This window comes from Sphaeroforma arctica (genome assembly GCF_001186125.1).
Source record: "Sphaeroforma arctica JP610 unplaced genomic scaffold supercont1.1467, whole genome shotgun sequence".
Classification (NCBI taxonomy): Eukaryota; class Ichthyosporea; order Ichthyophonida; genus Sphaeroforma; species Sphaeroforma arctica.
The window spans coordinates 265-14,738 of NW_014039091.1; the positions used below are offsets into that span (position 1 = coordinate 265).

The 14,474-nt window shown below is 43.1% G+C and overlaps 2 protein-coding genes across 3 annotated transcripts; one reads left to right on the forward strand and one right to left on the reverse strand.

Annotated features, from left to right (window-relative positions):
• The first annotated feature begins 434 nt into the window (after window positions 1-434).
• SARC_10970 (methionine-R-sulfoxide reductase) lies at window positions 435-2,546 on the forward strand. Its single transcript, XM_014294958.1, has 3 exons — window positions 435-917; window positions 1,519-1,629; window positions 2,270-2,546. The coding sequence occupies exons 1-3, from the start codon at window positions 577-579 to the stop codon at window positions 2,442-2,444; spliced, it is 627 nt and encodes a 208-aa protein (XP_014150433.1). The 5' UTR covers window positions 435-576; the 3' UTR covers window positions 2,445-2,546.
• Window positions 2,547-2,756: 210 nt separating this feature from the next.
• SARC_10971 lies at window positions 2,757-12,696 on the reverse strand (the record flags this gene model as incomplete). Of its 2 annotated transcripts, none has more annotated exons than XM_014294959.1 (15): window positions 2,757-3,553; window positions 3,899-3,978; window positions 4,956-5,039; window positions 5,364-5,529; window positions 6,066-6,172; window positions 6,576-6,792; window positions 6,992-7,156; window positions 7,541-7,697; window positions 8,640-8,817; window positions 9,401-9,626; window positions 10,621-10,755; window positions 10,948-11,094; window positions 11,661-11,914; window positions 12,098-12,276; window positions 12,508-12,696. In XM_014294959.1, coding segments are annotated over 14 exons (2,206 nt in total), but the record flags the coding sequence as incomplete, so codon positions are not given. The 2 variants fall into 2 exon arrangements, with proteins under 2 accessions (XP_014150434.1, XP_014150435.1); XM_014294960.1 differs by having other exon boundaries at window positions 4,923-5,039.
• Window positions 12,697-14,474: the final 1,778 nt, after the last annotated feature.

Below are 14,474 nucleotides of genomic sequence, written 5' to 3' on the forward strand. Positions count from 1 at the left end.
TCGGTATTCAGTGCGATGTCCATCACAAGTGTCGCCTTGAAGTCTTTTGCAGCGGGTTGGATGGATATCGTTACGAGCCAAGTTAGTACAACTGTTGGCTCAGATCCAATACACGCACTCTGCACACATAATTTACCATATTCTGCACACAATAGTCTACATCTACATGACAACATATGTATTGCTGGTATTTCGTTGCGACGTCGATATCAAGTGATTTAAAAAATGCCAATGCTGTAATCATACTTTTAAACATCCCAAATGCCAATGCTTAAGTGCATATTTATCACTTATGACATCGATATTTGAACAATGTACATGTGTATGTAGTCTGACAAAGTATGTGGTAGCCTGACAAGTATGTACATATTTATGTAAATATTTGTCTTTATTGTGCATCTAAATACATATCACGACCATTCAGATTTGTGTATGGTCATGACATATTTATTTTTTTAGACATTTTTTTAGTATTGTTGTGTTTCTGTGATAAATTTGGCGTGATATCTGATATGTACCTGTGTCGCGAACAAGAGCGAAGTGCACGTCCACATGAGACAATATTAAAGCTCGACTATGCAGCACTTGGGTAGCTTCTTCAGGCAAACAATCAAACGAAATTTCAAACGCATCTACCTCCCTTCACGAGCAGCTGATCATACACATACACAGCTACTTGCTTTTAGACTTGGATATAAAACCACGTCAACATCACACAAGGCTCAACACCAACACAACCTATATAAGCATACGACAGTAACCATGAGTTTTCCCATCAGCAAGACCGATGCGGAATGGAAGAGCTCGCTCTCTGCACAGGAATATGATGTCATAAGGAACAAAGGCACAGAGGCGCCGGGAACAGGGGAATATAATAAGCTCTATCCTAAGGCTGACGAGGGCCACTTCGCTTGCAGGTGAGGTTGGTATACTCCTAGAAGTTTTACACATACATACAGTTGTTCATGATAGCTTTAATCTCGTATTGACTTATCGAGAGCAAGTGGTCGTGCACCTTGGATTATTGGTGCATCTGCAGTATTTTGCGTATGGATTAATTATATGGACTCCCCTGCTGTCACAGACATGTTTTTCTCTCGCTCTTTCCTTAGAAATAAGAGTATCTCCACTCATGAGACCCATTACATTGTATGTAGATATCAAGGGAGGGCAGCTATAGTGCGCTCGAGTATTGTGTATGCGGCATGTTTCATCTTATGTATTGTCGCGCTGTAGCAGGCCTTGCCCAGTGTCGTGACGCGCTTATGGGCCTACATCCGAGAAGGAATATATTTTTCTCGTCAGTGTCCGGTCATGCTAGCGAAATATCTGCACGTTCTCGTTGCAGCTGTTGTATAATGACAGAGGGAATTTCGTATATGACAGGTACAAATTCAACATCACAGGATTTTAAGCATATACATAGTATTTTTTTCTACCTTTGCACTTTACGTTTAGCAATTTCTCCTGTTCTAGCAATAAATGTTGTCGCCACCTTTTTTTGCATGTGCAATATAGAGCTTGCAAGAATCCCATCTACTCAGCTACGGCGAAGTTTGACAGTGGGTGTGGATGGCCTGCTTTCGACAAGTGCTACGAGGGTTCAATCACAACAGAGATCGACCAAACGTAAGTTCTAAACCTTGCAACACTCTTGTGCTGTACCTATGCGCCACGTATAGTGTTCTGGCATGCATCTGCGCTACGTATAGTCATTGGCCTGTCCTGCGCATTCACTACGTAAAGTCCTCAACATACCCCCGTGTATTATTGTGTTGCATTATAAGTATGACAGTATTGTGCGAGTGCAGTGTGACTCAGTATTGGCTGAGGTAGAATATAATCTTGTCTGGCTGGAGTATCAAAATAATATTTTCTATGGGGCAAATGTTGGAGTCAAATTGGTACCGATGATCGAAAGAAAAACTTGTCTCGACAAGTAGAGACGGAGAGGAACTTCTCCACTAAAGACTTTCTGAGGGATAATATGCTTATGTTTCTTGTGTAGAGTTCTGCATTCGTGGCAGTGTATATATCGGATATTCCGTAGGAACATTGTCTACTCGTGTCGACAGTCATTTAAAAAGTACCACCGCACTGGTTATCGCTATACGCAATCCAGATAGGCCTCATAATCGAGGCATGGTAATGTTGTTTTGGTCCACTGAATTGACATACAGCAGTGTGCTTTATCTGTATATCGTGCGTCGCAGCCATGGTGTACTGTAGCTCACAGTATCTTCATATTCATTGATCCAATCATATACAGGATGGGTTTGAAACGTATAGAGATTATGTGCAGTCAATGCGGGGGTCACCTGGGGCATGTCTTCGAAGGCGAGAAGTTCACAGATACCAACGAACGTCACTGTGTCAACTCCGTATCAATCAAGTTTGTAAAGGGAAAGCCGGCCGAAGAGAAAGCGGAGGTGAAAGTGGCATAATTTAAATAACATATGCCACAGAACAAATACGAATAGATGAATTATCGGAAATTTTATGTGCCGAGTATTAAACGTGTGATTAAAACGAACGAATGAATCCACCAGTTCTTACAATTGTAGTTGCGTGCTCCTACTATAATGATTATTTCATGATGTGTCAGAATATTTGGATTGTTCAGTCGTTGTACTGGTTTAATCTTCGGCGAGTGCGTGGCTGTGAGAAAGCTGATGTATGCGCACGCACAGCAGGCGAATACATACACAGCAGCAGCAACAAGCGAGTGAATGCGGAAATTTGACATCAGAGCTGGATGGTGACTTAACAAGTTTATTATATTTTGGTTTGCATCGCACACCTCACAGGCTTACTATTATATATCAAATTCCCGCGGTTGGTGTGCAATTTTATACTAGCTCGTATATGGGCATGTACGTCATGTGAGCAGCATACAACCCCGCCATTCTTAAGGTTCTATCAGATAGGTTGTCTGTAGGTTGATCGGGCGTGAGATCTCGCGACCATCAGTATACAGATTACTGTACATAGTGTCAGAAAATGGTACATGCATGGTGCTTGCATGTCCGGCATGTGTACAATATACGACTGAGGGGAAGAGTGTGTATTGGGTCGGGGCTGTTAATAAACGTATATTTAACTTTCATAGTGAATTATGCAGCTAGCATAGAACACGGGTATACGCAGCGATTAGGATTCATTAAAGATTGCTGTTTGGTCGTGGATAAAAGTTCAGTACGCCTTTTGCGATAATGATTGTATGTGTTAATCGAATATGCACATGACTCGTAGTAGGAAAACTAAGCTCACAATTGACTTTACAATGTCCAGTGTATGAACAAGTACATCAAATCACACTCGAGCTTATTGCATATAACACATTCCATTATGTGTACTTCGCAATATCCTGACGACCCCTTAGACCCAGCGATCTACTGGTTTGTCATGCTTGAACGATAATGCCCATCGACACCAGTTGCACCACGCACTGTTCCGCAACGTGTTTAACGTTTGGCGCTTGTCCCGGCTTTGCGACGAGGGCAGATAAGATTTCCACAGAGTTGGGTTGCTCGGCGAATGCTTTGGCGTGTTCCTGCATTGAATTGAGTTGAGAACATATTGTTTTTTTATAGAAATTAAGAGCATTTGAACATATGCGAGTGCGGATGAATCTGCAATTACATGTACAGGGCAAGTATTAATGCAAGCACTATTTATCAATCGGGGCGGAAAGGCCGAGGGCACTGTACGACAAGCATGTACACAGACAGCCATCCAGGCCCATTGTAGAAGATGGGCGCCCGTACATGATCATGGATGGCACAATGTCAGTGTGGGGGTGTATCGCCAGGTGTATGCTTGGATAGGCTATACTATAGGTTAACATCAGCAGACGCGAGAAGTCATATTTCACATGTTTAGCCAACATCGAACATACCTTGTTTTCGTGCGACAAGATATTTTGTAAAATGTACAGGCCCCTGTACGCTACATCGCTAGACGGCGATACCATCAGCTCTGTGTATTATTGAGTTGAGTGTAATGTCAGCAAGGCAATCAATCAAGTATAGGATTCTAAATTGCAACGAGTATATTAATAGCAAGGCAATCAGTTAAGTATAGAATTTGAAATTGCGGTGAGTACAATAACAGTAAGGCAATCTATTATGTATAGCATACTGAATTGCGGAAAAAAAGGTACGATGCATTATCATCAACAGCGGCGAGAAGTCACATTTCGCATGGCTAACACCACACGACAAACACGCACAGAAAATAAAGTGAGATACACGCATATGATAATGGGTAACTTCGGTTGGACTATACTTTGGGTTGACATCACTGGGCCGATAAGCATGACCGCCGTCAATCTCAGAATTTATATTGTGCAAAGTGCAGCAAACATATACTTTAAGTGATAAGTATAATTGTTTAGACAAAGCAATGTTCCGCTTATTAGCGGTTAGAAAATGTATGATAAGTCAAGTGGTAATGACTAACAAAGTCGAATTCTAGTACATTTAGGCTGGGTGCTCTTGTTAGGGCAGTAGAACATTCAAGTAGTAAATATATAACAATGAGCACATCGACAGTCTTCGCAGTAGCATGTGATCTGCAGTAAGTGATGATGTGCACCGACTGGGTCATGAGCACACACTGGTGGCCCGAATTGCACTGTGACACATATATCAATGAATTGTGCTTACACCTCATACACAGCAGCCTTAACCGCACTGTGACACATCAATTGATCCTGCCACTATCACATACACAGCAGACGATGAGTAGAGCTTGCTCTATATGACAGTCGAGTTCGCGTATCGACGTCGGTGGTTTAGTGGTTCCATTAGTGTTTACGTGCTTACAATTGTGTGTGTGATATACGTGTATATGCCTACATCGGTGTGCGCGCGTGCTTAAAATGGGGGTTGGTTCACTTGCATTGACATGTGTTGCTATACCTTGAATACCCTCGTACCCCCGCTCCAACTTACACAAGGCATCGCACACGAATGGACTCCTCGTTAATTGAGCAATACCGCCAGAGGCAGCCATCACACACGCCTCTTCCTCCGAACCTGTCCATTGTAAGTACATAAGGTGATTGTCAGAAATGTAACGTGGTTAGTATGTATGTGTACAGACTATCATCATTGTACGTAGGCATGGAGACTGTGAGGAAGAGTAGTTGGGGTGTATTTATATGATGGAATATCTATCAGATGTACGTTGGACCAGACAGTAAGAAATAGAATACTGCGCTTCACGTACATTCAACTGCAAAGATACAATCTAGCCCATGATGGTCGCATACGCCCCTGCAGTCACATACAACCCCAAGTATAACGACAGCTAGAACCATATCACGGTATACAAAAAAAACTAGACCGCGGTATGCTTACCACATAATAAAGTCCATAGGCGGAGATCACCGAATCTGCTGCCTTCTGTGTACGCATACTCATCGAACACCTCATCATGCTGAAGCATATTGCACAGACACTCCGTGGCGCTCCGTTGTATGAGCTCGTTATCGTCCAGCTGTAACCTTACCAGCTCATCCAAGCCCTGGTATCATTATAGTGACAAATAAAGTTACAGATGCAGGGTAATTATGACTTTGATTGTCAGCAGAGGAGGCAATACCAGCGCATCCATGCTCCGATAACAACATAAGAAGGAATATAGACATAGAGCGGCTATAACTGTGGATGAAAAGGGGACTGTGACTGACTTCGAGGTGATCGTGTGTGTGTGTGTAAGATAACTTCTGTGGCGCATTGTGGTAAATTGGTATGTAGCTTGTTAATGCCTCGTGTGAGGATTATATTGTTGACAAGTTGGGGTGGACACTTCAATTGATATTATGTGATATATAAAAGAGTTGATAAACTACAGTACATTGAGCGATGTGCGATTATAAATACCAGAGAATATAAGAATATAGGCCCACAAGGTCTTTGCGAGTGATAGGAACACGCCTACATACTGTTGCATACCCACTGCGTTTGGGTTTGCCGTATCTGAATCTTTCATGTTACAGACAGCTAATGTATACACTCTAAGCTGAAATTTTTCTCATCCTTTAATCTGCGAGTACATACCCCTTCTTTGAGAATGACAGTTTGCACTTGCTCGCCCATACTTGACAGATTCGTCAGCGCCAGCAGTCCCTCGAACACTTTCAACTCGGACAACGATCCCAATAGACCTGGATGCGCAAATTGTTATACCGTTAAGGGAGTAATGAGGGTGGACATGTTTAATGCATCTCGAGTTCAAGTTTATGCCATACATACAACAAGACAAGAATATATTTCTCACACGAACTCGTAGTATCGGCATGCCAGTTTCATTGTGGTCACCTGTAGAGCTATGACAAAAGGTTCATATATAGTGGACAGCATGAGATACGGACAAATAAACCAAACCCGTCCACAAGCTGGTCAAGGGAGTATTAGATTGGACCATATCTCGTAGGAAAGGATGTGTTGGGTTCTGTGTAATCAGCTTCACGAACTAGTACTTTAACTATTGGCTTAATCATTAGGCCTCAACCATAAAAAAACAATGGCACCCATAAACAAAACCGTACACACAGTCCACCCACATACCCATTAAGGGACGTATTAACTCGTAGCATTTCTGACCGGGGAAAGATATGTTCGGGTCCTGTGTGATAGCTATACGTGCTAGTCCCTGGGCGGCTTCATCTCGAGCCTCGGCATAGCTTTCAGCGCGTGCTGCTGAGGCGGAGGTGACCATCTCCGCTACAGTTGGTGTGCTGGTGTCCACACGTGCGTCTTGGGCAGAAATCTTCTCACTTTCCATCTGATATGGCGATTGGAGTTGGAACGATCAACCGATGATATTTCAAAAGTGTTGTGCATTCCCCAAGCCACCAAACAAACGCAAGTACACGCCCAATCACCCACCCCACACCGGATAATCAGCTACCACCCATCTAAATACGCATACACGCGCATTTAGACATCACTTTGCTTAATCACACGTACATGCATATACCTACCTGCATGCCTACCCCGAGCAAACGATGGCATCTCAGCAGAGTGTTGTGCGCACCACTTGCCACCATCCGTCCACGCGCACTCTTCTGCGCGGCCACAGTGACCAGCACACGGGCGATGGACTCTGTGATAGTCAGAGATGACTCGGATGTTGAAGCTAGTTGTACCTGAAGTCGGCGATGGATATATTGTAGAGATAGGTGAGTATATATATACATATGATGCCGTAGTGACCAGAACGCAGGTGATGCGCCCAGTGATAGACAGAGATGACTCAGATGTCGGTCCTAGCTATATCTGGTATGAGCGATGGATGTATTGTAGAGACAGGATAATACTTATATATGGACGTGCTTGCGAGTTATGTACCCATGCAAATGACGAAATTTGAACACTAACTTGCACAAACATCAAAGTGAAGTTGCATTGTTCAAAATGAGTTGTATGAGTAGAACATCGAACGTCCCTATGACTTCCTTTTCGAATTAACTTCGCGGAAACTCACAAATTTGACAATGTACTTCGAAGCGAAGTGATAGTAGAGTACATACTAGAGCTGGTAGAAGATCAGCCTCCGTTAAGACAGCTACTCGCGCCTCGATTCGTTCGGCGGAGTCATTGGCCTGTTCACGCTCGATGGTATCCTTAGCGAATTCGTTGAGCGATTGCAACTCCTTTTGTTCGTCTGTGAGATGCTTCTTTCGAGTGCTGTGGACTCAACACACATCAAGTGGGTATGTTATTGGAGGCAATACTTGATACGCGCGGGTGGAATTTTGTCTTTATCTCAGATGGTCGCGTTCAGTTAGCTTAAAGTAATTATTCAAAAATTGTCCTAAAAGAGTGAAGAACGTCTGCAACAAGTGCGCAGAAATGCCTTCAACGTGTGCCAACCAAGCTGGTACAGATTGCAGGTAGATGCGATGACTGGGCCCGACAACGACATCAAAAAATTCAATGACTAAACTAGCATGCTGCTAGAGCTATGCCGATAGAGCAAAGAACTATCTCAAATTCTGACGCACATGCTGAGTTCGGTCGCGGATGCGAGGGGTGATGAAGTGTGGCTATGTATGGATTATGCACAAAAACAAACACTGCGAAGAACGATCACGTTGCTATGTCAGGACGCATACAGTTATATATGTTCGTGTCTGTGTGCATTAGCGAATAAGGGTCTACTTGGTGCATATATACGCTCGAGTGGGAAAATCAGCCTGCTCTTTGCATGTGGGGTGTCCTGAGGTAATACGCCCACGTGACCGTAATGCGTTGGTTGTGAACACTGTCCATCAACACACTATTTAGATCATTGGTAGTTCATGAATTGAAGCGAGGAACGGGCACAAAGCGGGCACAGAGCAAAACGCATATGTATATCACAGTCATTGACTATTAACGAAGAGAAGAAAACACGTGTCCAGACAGAGCACTTTTGCTCGTAGTCTAAAACAAGACCCCCATGCCTGCAGGTTGTATTCTCGACCACACTCCCGACCGCAGGCTCAAAACCCGTGTCAAATGTGGCGTATATTGCGTCCCTCATGAACACAAAGATACATACAGACTCGAAAACTCATGATTCGTGAATGCAAAAGTATTGAAGCATAAAGAGCCGGCATGCAGGTCGATCACACGATACACACACACCTGCAGGTTATATTCTGGACCATACTCGCTAGCCCCACACCCACACCCAGGTCACGTGTGGCGTGCATCTCGTCCATCAAAAACTTCAGGATAGTCTTGTCTGCGCAGATGAGGTCTTTCACATCGGCGTTGATGCTCTGTACTGCCAGGCACTCAATGGCCCACCTCCGTGTCTCGCCTGTATGAAAGAGTGGGCGATATGAGTGAAAATACAAAAGAGAGTAGGGGATTTGACTGAAAGGCACTCACAGAGAGGAAGCAATGCGAGTGAAAGTTTGGGAAATTAAAGTCCCCCAAACATACGTTTTCTGATTTCCAGAAGTACCGATACTGGATTTATTCAGACTGCAGATTATAAAAATATCATACTACGTAGAAACCTCACCTTTACATGAATGGCATATCTATAAGCGAAAAATACCATCCGACAATCATATCATATTCAACACAACATACCCATACCCGCATTTTCACTGCCCATATTCTCCTGCACAAGCGTCACAGAAGCCTCATACAGTCTGATCATATTAATCTCAAGTCCACATGCGTTGTATATCACACAACCGAATAATATCAAGTAAACCAACACTTCAGCACACAACTAGACATATCTAAAATTATATTTTCACCACCGCCACTTTTGTTCACAAGCATGGCAGCAGCCTCATACAGATCACTTAAGTTCATCATGAATTCACATATATATCACACAATTGATTGACCTCAGGTAATACAACGCTCCAGAACGCGACAACACATACCCAACCCCATCTTCTCATCACCCCCATTTTCTTTCACAAGCGTCGCGGCAGCCTCATACAGCCTGCTCACGCTCATCTCACTGGTCAATTCCTTTGCCTCGCCCAAGAGGGAGGCAGCACTCATCACACGCGACAGTCCTACCAAAGCACGCACAGAGACTTCTGGGACTTCATGCATGTATAGTTCGTGCAGTTGCGTCACACCGTTCTTTAAGAGTTGTATACACTGGTGAATGAGAAAGGTATGTGAAAGTAAAAAGGGTGAGCTGAGAGTGTGTAAGGTAGAAAGCTTTGGTATATATATATGTATATATATACCGTTGATTTCACGAGTGTCAGACAGATCTACACACCCACAGACACCCCCAGGATTTCGTGCATGTACAGCGCGACGATGTCTTTAAAATCATGTGCACACTGTTGAAGGGGCGTGGGTAGTCTTTTTGGAGTAGAGATTTTATGAGGAGATGCTGCTAATTTGAAATGTATATTATGGCATGCGAGTGCATGTAGGAGATATATAGATGGAGTGTTTCACTTTGGTACTAGTATACCCTGGAATATTTAGAAAAAACATTTGAGAAGACAGAGGCGAGAGTGCACTGACTTCTAATCCTCTGTGAACTCACAGAGGGATAGCTAATTCTTGTCGGCGTGCCGCGTGCAGGTCCAAGAACTGGTGTTATATTGCAGTAGTTGTGCATACACTACTGTTCTCCATATCATAAAGGTGCGAGCAATATGTGTTCTGAGAGTCACTGGAGACTGCAGGACAACAAGCTCTGCCATTGTCACAGAATAGCCCCAGAACGCACATAGCATGGTATATGTTTATCAAGTCGCATGTGCAAATTCCGCCTGTTTACCGCATAATGCGTAATAACCCAACTATCTGTCTACCTACTTGTACCGTTGCTAGCGTCTGAGAGAACATAAAACTTTCTTGCTGCGCAAATGAATGTCTACGCATACATTTGTATACATACTTTACGCCAAGTATTAAATGCAGCCCTGGGCCCGACATGGCGTATAAGAGGGATCCCATGGATGTAAAGTACACACAAGCTTTCTGGAGGCGAATGCGCATTGCGCACACCATGCACTCGGCGTTAGTACGGGTCTAACACTACGAGCACGAAATTCTATCACAAACAGGCGTAAAATTTTCGATTGAAACTCGTCCATGTTATGATGACATTTTCCTTCATAAGTAGGCATACTTTGCTCTTGTTGGACGCGTAGTGACTCAGGGCCTCAGACACACCACACAGCAGTGCCACTCTTAGATCGTCTGCATCGCTCTCCTCGCTGGTCTTCTCCTCTTCTACTTTCTGTTGCTCGTAGCAGTCCAAAACCTGTGGAAAACACGATACCATACAAACGGCAGAGTGTTCCATTGCACACAGTGTGGGTCTAAATGTTTACAATTATATTGCAGTGAAAGTAAACCGTGTAATAATGAATACCAAGCGAGAGATATCTGCTTAATAGAAGAGCAAAGATATCACAATTATCAGCTTAACGACAGGGTAAATTCGCCAGCTTACCTTTCCAAATACTCCCTCGGTATCCAATAGCCAGATGCCCAATACCAAACTGGCTACGAACATAACGTTGATCACACTTAGTGCCCGTGTCTGAGCTACAATATCGCCTTTAGCATCGAGGCCTTGGACCACAACGCGAAGGAGCGCCTGTGGGTGCATTGAGATACACGACGTGTGCAAGATAACAAGACATATGTTTCAATTTGAGCAATGTATATAGACGCGTGTTTGAAAGTATGCATCTATGTACCTACGCGATTGAAGAAAGTTTAATAAGCGCTTCAAATATTGTTGTGATACAACCTTTTAAATGTACTGACTACGCATGTACCCATACACGACTACGTCAAAGAATATATATATGCAAAAAATTAAAAGCCTTGCGTGTTTAAAGGTCGTTCAAACACCTTTAACTGCATCGCAAAAATAAGGACTATCGTATCTCATTGATTACTCCTGACTCATTCTTGGACACCTACCAAGATATGCAATAGATGTTTGTTTCTATGCAAGAACTCGTTGTAGTATACATTGGTTTTCCTATTAAGGAGAGAGGACGCGAAATCCAAACAGTATTTGTTTGTATTTATGCATGTGGTATTGACTCCGGAAACAGGTATATGTTTGTTTACATGAATACACTCACGTGTGTCGATGTTGTCACAAGCCATACTACAAATGTATTCCATGCCAGATACGATACACACACTCACCTGTTTAAGTATAAGCTGATACTCCTCACTCAACGAGCCCAGTACTCGCGAGACCACCGCAGAAACCACCAGCCGCACGTGCGCATTCCGATGCACACTCAGCACATTGATCAGAACATCAGAGAAACTTAGACCGTCGGTGTGCGTGCCCTTGTGCTTGATTATGAGTGTCTGAGCAAGACTGGGTGACATCTGGCTGGAGAGCGCCTCAAGTTGACTGAGCAGGGATAAGGTTGCTGAGGATGGCTCAGGGTCTGTATGGGATGCAATGTGCAAAAATAGCAATTGATGAGTGGTATATTTACGCTCTTGCTACAACAATCAGCAAATAGAGCGTGTACTATTATGTGCTCTGAAATGTCGGTGCACAACTAAGATCACAACGGATGAACATCGGTTTTTCAGAGGACTATGTACCAGCACCTGGATATACTCACCCTTAGCGCTATATTTTGAGGCAAGGAAAGCAGAGTTGCACTCGTCGGTGATGACGGTGGTAAGAGCTTCGCACTGTTTCTCGGATTCAGGGTCTGACTTCTGTACCGCCATTGTCGACAGAGTGGTATGCAGTGTGCACAACAAGCTCGTGGAAGTGCGGCAGAGGTCTGTGTTTGTGCTGTGGGTGGTTTGAAGTAGTCGGTAAGTGTGACAGTGGGTAAGTGCTCGGAATGAGATAGCAGATATAGCTAGTGTGCAACGTGGATGTATAGTACAGTAGGATGCTAATACACCCTGCACGGCGGAGGTCCGTGTTCGTGCCTCGGGAGGCCTTAAGGCATGTGTATTGCCCTCGACTGATAAGCATATACATAAACATACAAACGTATGCTTTGATAGAAATATATACCTCTGTAGACAGTTATGAAGCCATGCACTTCCCTGCACATTATCTCCAAACTTTATTGGCCCATCCGACCGTACAATCAATTCATTGGCCGTCAGTGGATGGGTGCCCATGGCAACCAGTGACCGTACAATACACTCGGATACATCATCGCTCACTTGGGAGGTCAGGGAGGCGATGCGAGGTATAGCCCTAAATAGATATTGTTGAAATTTAAGCCAATTGAGGTTACAGAATCAGAAACTGCAACAAACACAACCCAACCGGGGTAGTTGCAACACATACGAGTCAACTGAGGTAATTTAAGAAGAAAATACCACTTGAGGTAAATCAATGAGAAATTAACAAGCCAATGAAGGTCGATGACAACTAATCCACGTACAGCTTAAGATGGCGACACTACATGAAGAAGGTGAGAATCTTCACACAAAAATGTGTTTGACGGAATATAAAGAACCGCTTCTGCGATGCAAAGTCGATGATAGTCATGCTGAGATAGCGGAACTTGTCGTCGAAGTTGTATATAATGGAATCATACCGACAATATGTATCACTTGTTGGGCTATGGTACAGTCGACACCATACACACATTAAGGGACTGGTATACAAATAACGGTAGTGGTGAGATATGCATGGGAAACTATTGCCTCGCTGCTCCTGACACACCTAATCTAATTATAGATGCATTGAATTGGCAAAAAACAAACAAACAAACAAACAATCTATTTTGAGATATTTGGAAATACAATTGTATACGACAGAGGCCGGAGACTAAAAGACAACACATGTACGTCGCAAAAACTCACCCAGGACAATTCACTAGAATTGAAAGACATGTATGTATAGAGCAAAAAAAAGAGATGCCATAAGTATCCTACACTTGCTTCGTTATACTTCATACTTGATTAAAATACACGGTCAGTTGATTGTTACCAATTTAAACATACCACTCGAGATAGTCAGCGTTGAAGAGGTCTAGTGAACTATCCTCCACCTTTGCCATCGACACTATCTGTTCTAGAATGGGTCGTAGCTCCTTGTCCTTGCTTTCGGTCGAAAGCTTCGTCACAAGCGCCTTGATGGTAGCTGCGTATAAGTACAATGTCGGTCGCTCAGTTCACAAAATCATTATGAGATTGCGAATCCTCCGAGGTGAATGGCATATTCATCCACATAAGATAAACGTATGAACACACACATTTGTATCAATGTTCATGGTCTTTTCCGTGTGTCGTTGAAGGGATTGGTATACCATCGTGAGCTCAAATCAGAAAGAATCTATTGCGATACAAGCTGACAAAATTGGCCGTTATGTGCATAAACAGTTGCTCAACTCAAAGCTCCAGACCTCAAATTCAAGATATACCAGATCACAAACGAAACAGCTGCACATACACGAATGAAACCTATTGTGTGTGAGTAAATCTGTACACTTGCAATCCCTATCATATTAAAAAAGTATCCAAGTAGTATTGGTCTATTTGCACGAAGGATTAAACTTGTAGATTCGCTTAAGTTGTACAAGTTGTACACGAACACACATGCTATAAGCGGTTATCCTCTAGTCGGTCTCGTTTGCGATTTCCATCGCCTGAGTTATCGTCCGTACGAATACACAACAATACTTCACTTTGATACCATAAACTACACCCAAACCATCCCTCGGCCTGTAAGTTTCTGTTAGCATCAATTATAAGTCTTGCACCATACTCCGTACCCGCACTATCAGCACTCGCCACCGACAGAAATACCAGTAACACGTTTATATTTTCACCCCCCAAAAGTACAAGACTTGGATACATAAATACATTAATACATTAAAGCACAAAAAAAAATACATGTATATAAATATAAATATATACTTACATATATTCATACATACATGAACATATTACTACGTATACTTACATAAATACATAAATACATACATACATATATACATTTTACACACACATACACACACACACATA